We start from the raw sequence: 7,161 nt of genomic DNA, 5'->3' as shown, positions 1-7,161 counted from the left end.
AATCCAAGTTATTTTGCCCACAGGTCAATCAAATTCATTGCAGTCACCTTAAATGCGCTGTGCATATATGGGGCCCCCAGTAGTGGGGGCGGGGAGTTGCGCAAGGGACCCCGAATGATCTTGGTGCCCAGGGTTGGCACTTGGGGTGGTGACCCTCTGTCACAACACTGTGCTGGCATGGCAGTCTGCAGCCTTGGTGTTGGCCTGCTTCTTTCTTTCTCAGATTACTGGATTCTGTTCCACTTTGCCAGCTGCTCCTGATTTTATTTCAAACCTACCTTAGTCCCTCCACAGCATCAGCTATTCACATGTTTTCTGTGTCTCAAGTGTCTTTAATTTTTTTATTTGCTTGCTCTTATCTGTTTTCCTTTTTAGCACTTTACAAGTCATTCTATTTACTTTCATGTGTGTGTATTTTTCCCATTCCTTTCCTTTTGTTCTGTTCCTTTTTTAAATGTACTTCATTGTAATTTTTTTCCAGTTCTGATACAGGGTTGTACCTGGAACATTAACTTGTCTGTCAGCAGGGTGCTCCCTGTTGGGTCGGGAGGGCCAGCTCAGTACCTAGATACAGGCCTGTTTTTCCAGATCCATCAATGAGCCAGGTGCTAGTCATCAACAGTGCCCTGGAGTACAGCAGGCTTGCCTGGCTCAGTTTTATGCTGAAAACAAAGATGCATTTTTGCTTTCCTGCAAGAAATGATCAATATGAGTAGTGACATCTCATATTTACATATTTTCATGACCTCAGCAGGACTTCTACCAGCACATTGGTAATCCATTTAGTGAGTCTGAAGAATGTAATTCACAAGGAGGAGGGGTGTTTGTCTAAAAATAAATACCTGGAATTTCCGGGGTTGGGGGGGGGCACCATTCTCCCGAGCTCCAGCAGTAACCTCGAAGACCAGCAGAAACTCTGGAGAAAAGGTGTAAACAATGGTTTGTCATTTGGGTTGCTGCTGATCTTCCATCAAAATTATAGCAGGAGATTGGGAGAATCATAGAATCTTGCTGCTACAGAAGGAGGCCATTCAGCCTGTTGTGCCTGTGCTGGCTCTTTGAAAGAACTGTCCAATTAATCCCAACTTTTTCCCCATAACTCTGCAAATTAGTCCTCTTCAAGTACGTGTCCAATTGCCTTTTGAAAGTTCCTATCGAATCTGCTTCTACCACCCTTTCAGTTAGTGGGTTCCAGATCTTAACACTTTAAAAAAAAAATCTCCTCATTTCCCCTCTAGTTATTTTGCCAATTATTTTAAACCTATGACTTCTGGTTACCGACCCCCTTGCCAGAGGAAACAGAGCAAGTAAGGAGAAACTATCAAAACTCCTTATAGTTTTAAATACCTCTATTAAATCTCCCCTTAACCGTCTCTGCTCCACGGAGAATAATCCCAGCTTCTCCAATCTCTCCACATAACTGAAGTCCCTCATCCCTGGTATCATCCTGGTAAACCTCCTCTGTACCCTCTCCTAGGCCTTGACATCCTTCCTAAAGTGTGGTGCCCAGAATGGACCACAATATTCTAGCTGAGGCCTAACCGGTGATTTGTAAAGGTATGGCATGACTTCTTTGTTTTTGTATTCAATGCCCCTATTTACAAAGCCACGTATCCCATATGCTTTCTTAACTGCCATATCAACTTGCCCTTGCCACCTTCAAAGATTTGTGAATATGCAACCCGAGGTCCCTCTGCTCTTACACCACCCTCAAAATAGCACCATTTAGATTATACTGCCTCCATGTTGTTCCTCCCAAAATGCATCACTTCACACTTATCCGCATTAAATTACATCTGCCATCTGCCCATTTCACCATCCTATCTAAGTCCTCCTGAAGTCTGCTACTATCCTCCTCACTATTTACTACATTGCCAAGTTTGGTATTATCCGCAAACTTCAAAATTGTACTCCCTATACCCAAGTCCAGGTCATTTATATATAACAAGAGAAGCAATGGTCCTAATACTGATCCCTGGGGGGACCCCACTGCATACTTCTCTCCAGTCAGAAAAACTTCCGTTCACCACTACTCTCTGCCTCCTATCCCTTAGCCAATTATGTACCCAAGTTACCACCATAATCCCACGTGCTTCTATTTTCCAAATAAGTCTGTAATGTGGTACTTTATCAAATGCCTTTTGAAAGTCCACATATACAACATCTACTGGACTACCTTCAACCCCCTGTTGCTTCCTGCAGAAATTCTCCTCATGAATGAATTGCATCTAATTGCACCACTGAACTATGATGAGTATTTGGCTCTATACTAAATCTCAGAACAAAAACATTGTAAAATACTTTTCAAAACTGATATTCAGGTGCTGTTAATTCTATATATAATCTCAGTTTGGCTGAATGGTACTGCTCTCACCTCTGAGTCAGAAGGTCATGGGTTCAAGTCCCATTACACAAATGTGAGTACATAATCTAGTGCAGTACTGAGGTAGTGCTGCAAGTTTGGAGGTGCCATCTTTCAGAGGAGAGGTTTGCCTGATCGGGTGAATGTAAAAGATCCTGTGGCATTTTTTTCAAGGAAGAGGGGCAGGGGTTTCTCACGATGCCCTTGCCAACATTCATCCCTCAACCGATGTCATGAAAATAGATTAATTGGGCATTGATCTCATTGCAGTTTATGGGACCTTGCTGTACACAAATCGGCTGTTGTGTTTGCTTCAAAAGTAATTCATTGACTGTGAAGTGCATTGGGATGTGCTACATAAGTCTTTTCTTTTATATGGCAGCAAAACCCTATTAGTAATAAATAAATCTATTGATATTTCTCCTCCATGGGATTTTCAAGATGACAGCACTTGTATAGCGCCTTTCATAACCTCAGGAAGTTCCAAAGTGCTGTAAAGCCAATGCAGTACTTTTGAAGTGTCGTCGCTGTTGTAATGTAGGAGAATGTATATACTAGCAGTCTAGAGTGACTGTTCAGTTTATCCCCACAATATAATGGCATAGGCTATTCAAATCGCACTCAGTAGCTCGAGGGTGACATAGTTGAAATCCAGGACTCACTGGGGTAAGTTTTAACTTTTATCACCAGGCAAAAAACTGTGGTAGCTGATCGGCTGTGTGTTACACACCCCGCCCAATTTTTCCTTTCCAATCTGATACCAGCTGTTTTCCGCCACTGCCCTAAAATCAGCCCTATTTCTTTGCCAAGATACAGTGCATTGGTATCCCATAATGCTTTGCCATATTGCCATTTTAACTTACAAATGACTAGATTACAAAAATTTGGTGTTCTTTCTGAATAGGATAGATTTTGCATTCCATATTTCCCTGGCAAATATTCACTATTAATGCATTGCAAATTATTCCGATAGAAATTAGAATTGAGTGAAGTAAGGTACCTTATTGCAAGATAAGAACTGAATGTTATTGTCAAAACAAGGGTGTCATGAAAAATCTTCATTTTGTTGTCCATTCCTGTTACTGTACCAAAATATTCTGAGCTTCCTGTTAAAATACTATTTATATGCTTAGGATTTATACCTATGGAACATCCAGCATCAGATGTCTGGGCTCATAAAACTGTCATTAGCTACTCATGTATGATTAATATGACATTGTACAGTTTAAACAACAATTATGCCTAAATGCATAACGTCAAGGATAACCAGCTATTAAGAGAGATAAGATAATCAAGGCAAATTTTATTTAAAAAAGCACATTCTGGAAAGAGTAACAATATGTAACGATTGTTATCTTGTTTCTGACAGACTTGATCCAATGAAGTCCAGTGTGTTGTCGTCATTTCTTTCCTTGCTTGGCATATGCTTGTTGATGGCAGAAGGATGGTTGGAAAAGAAAACGGCCAGGAAGCTTTATTTACATGGAGTCACGCTCCGCCAAGAGGTAACAACACTGTTTTACGTAGCTGGCCATTATAGACTGATTGGTATATAATCTAGATTTGCCATAAATGAGCTATCTCAATAAGAATTACCAGCACAAAAAGGCTATTTGCAATTCAAAGCACAGAATGGGACTCTGTAATGTTTGTAACTTTATGTTATTTTTAGAGGCTGTTTTGCAGGATCATAAGTAGTTAGCAGAATTGTTGCTTTTGGTTCAGGGTGATGACAGGGTGAATTACTTTATTTTTCATTTTCTTTCCATGTCTTATTATTGACATTCAAACTCTGGAAGTGGTGCAGAGAAGAGCCACAAGTCTTCTCCCTTTGGGAGAACGGTTTCTAGCGGGAAAACTTCAAGTTAATTTCTCACCTGCCAGTGGCAGCCGGAAGTCTTCCCTGATTGTGACCACCGAGTCTCATTTAAATGCTGCTGGTCCACTTCCCACCCGGACACAAAGCAGCTGCTGGCTGCCAGGTAAGTGTAGGAGAGAGATTTTTGGGAGGGTCTTGGACTCCTGCTCTTCCTGGCCCCACAAAGGAAAGTTTCTGACTTACCATTTGGGCCTCTTCGTCCTTCCAGACACAGCTGCTGACCTGCATTAACCTGATGGGAAAGCTATGGCGGTTGCCCCACTCAGCTTGGGTTAAAATGCAATTGGGGTCCCATTGATCTTATAATATTTTATTACGGCTCTTATTTTTACAATGGGACTGACCATTTATTGGCAGTTACATGAACAAGTGATCTTGGAATATGGTGGCATGTGCTTGCTGACAGAGAAATGTCACAAATCAACAAAAAGGTGGCCTAGTTCATTGTAAAATCAAAGCTGTTGAAGTCTCTCAGGATGAATACATATGGGTTCAATGTACTGCATAGTACAGGAAGCATCACAACAAAGAAAATCTCATCTAAAGACTGAATGTGACCACACTCTTATAAGGGTGGGTAAGTGGTCTCTGGATTAAACTCGCATGTAAATAAGCAATTTTTGCTAACCCTATTCAATTAACCAGGCTGTGTTTACATGATGAATAATCATATTGGTGCTTTGAAGCCTTATGAAATTTAGTGGGAGGTACATTGAGGCAAAATCCATAATGCCTGCAGATTTTAAAAGTAACAGGTCTTATTTGCACTTAAATGACCAGTTTAAATGCTGTACTCTAGTTTTTTTGAGGCCATTAAGGACAAGGATGTGATAATGGATTGGGTTCTAAACTTTGGTAAATTACCTTGAATGCACTGGGGGAACATTCATCAATTCATTCAAAATTGATATTTGTTTATAAAATCCAGGTTGTGTAAAGAAGTTAAAAGGATCATTCCTCTACAGTAAGATATATTGACATTTTTGGAGACTCCACTCCTGTGTAGAGTTTATCTGACTGGGTTGGGGGTGGGAGGGTGAATCAGAGATCGGGTGTGGAGGTCAGCAAACCCAATTTGAAAGCTTGTGATTTTCCAGTCATTTATTCTACTGACCTTCTCACATGATTCTCCAATCCATGTCCCAGTCAGGTAAGACTTCACTCCCGGAGTGCAGTCTCTGAAAATATACTCTTAGATTAATGTATTGTGACAGATGCAGCCAGGTGGATGATTGAGACACGAAAGGTGTGTGAACTAGAAGCACAAAACTGTAGAAGATAGTCCAATAACCAGTATGCCCAGTATATCAAACTTCTTTATTCACTTCAGCTATTTCAACTGAGAGTTTATACAGCTTTAAAATCCTTTTTAAGAATCCTTAGTTTCAGTAGCTGTCACATGTTCAAAAATGCATGTTAGTCAAAAATGATATCTGTCTAATGGGCAATAGTCATTCAGATTAGAAAGCATATCAGTATAATAAAAGTAAAGGTTACTGGAATATTTATGATTACCATCATGTTTAATTAATAGATATCCTATTGTTTTTTCCAAAACAACAACTTGTACTTATATGATGCCTTTATCATTACAAACCTTTCCAAGGCACTTCACAAAGTGGGTGTTGGACTCATGCTGGAGTAGGGGAAAAGCCAGAAGTGCAATGGTAGGTTTATGGAGACTATCAAAGGTGAGGAGAGATGTACCAAGATGGAATGGTTTATGTAGAGAATTCCAGAGTTCGGTGGTGAGATGGTTGAACTCTCAGCTACTGATGATAGAGTAGAAGGAATTGTTCTTGTCCATTGGGATGATCCAGGAGCAGTAGTTGGGTTTGACTGCAGAAAGAGGTGATGTTTGATGTGGTCAATCTAAATCTAGCAGTACAACTGGGCCAGGTGTTTGTGATTTTAACCTGTGGCTTTGGATTTGAGAATGCAAAGCTGGGTGTTGTACTGGAAGAACAGTGGAAGTGGGGATGTGGTCATTGAAACCAGAAGCTAGGGAATTGCTGAGTAGGCTGAAGGAGGCACCAATATGATGGTGAGTTGAGAGCATGAGGAGATACAGTTGTGAGTTTAAAAATATCTAGAGACAGAACACCATTGCTGCAGTTTTTTTTCTACTTATTCCTTGGGGTAGATTTTTAATTTGCCACCTGAGTTTAAAACTGATTTCAATAGAAATTAAAGTTGGGCAGATTCTATAATGGGCGGCCAATCTGCCATGCCAGTTTTCTGCCCAGCTGGCAAGTTGAAATTCTACCCCCTTGAATTCAGTATGAGACTCCTGAAAATTGTTCATGAGTCCAATTGAACTTGGCTTTTCAGAGTCCTGTGTCTAACAACTAATTTCAGGTGTTCAATAATGGCAAAACCTTATTGGCTTCACGCATTGTGACAAACTGTTGGTCACTGTTGTATCTCTCAAATGTAATGGATTTTGTGAATTGAGTTTTTGAAGAAAAAGTACAAAACTAATCTTTGCTTTTTAACTGCTTATTAAACTGTTCTATTGCCAAATGCCAGCACTCACTTAAGTTTGAATATTCACACAGAAGTTCTCATAAGTGAGGCATTTCATCCCATCTAGCTCACCTTTCCATAGAAATCTATGCTTTCCCCCATCACAGCATCTAGTTGCTGCATGAATTACTCCAGAGCTTTTGCCTCCATTCCCCAACTGGAAGATGATTCAGGTATTGGCCACTTTTTATATCAAGCAGTCCTTCCTGATGTCAGTCTTGAACTTATCTTTTACTCATTAATACTTGTGTGTCAGTTTGAATCAACAGTGCAATCTCAGCTGAGACAGAAAGTTGTAGGTTCAAGTCCCACTCCATGAATTAAGCATATAATCTAGACTAACACAGTACTAAGAGTGCTGCATTGTCAGAGGTGCTGTTTTTCAGAATTGATG

General features: G+C 40.3%; 1 protein-coding gene across 1 annotated transcript in view; it reads left to right on the top strand.

Annotated features, from left to right (window-relative positions):
• Positions 1 to 3,741: 3,741 nt before the first annotated feature.
• Positions 3,742 to 7,161, top strand: part of LOC137332094 (follistatin-related protein 5-like) — a 499,413-nt gene continuing 495,993 nt past the window's right edge. Inside the window, exon 1 of the mRNA XM_067995811.1 lies at positions 3,742 to 3,867. Coding sequence (XP_067851912.1) covers positions 3,742 to 3,867 — 126 coding nt within the window. The remainder of the gene's footprint in view (positions 3,868 to 7,161) is intronic.

The sequence above is a fragment of the Heptranchias perlo genome, chromosome 14 (assembly GCF_035084215.1).
Source record: "Heptranchias perlo isolate sHepPer1 chromosome 14, sHepPer1.hap1, whole genome shotgun sequence".
Taxonomy (NCBI): domain Eukaryota; kingdom Metazoa; phylum Chordata; class Chondrichthyes; order Hexanchiformes; family Hexanchidae; genus Heptranchias; species Heptranchias perlo.
The sequence above is the reverse complement of the archived record's forward strand: the minus strand, read 5'-3'. Positions and strand labels throughout refer to the sequence as shown.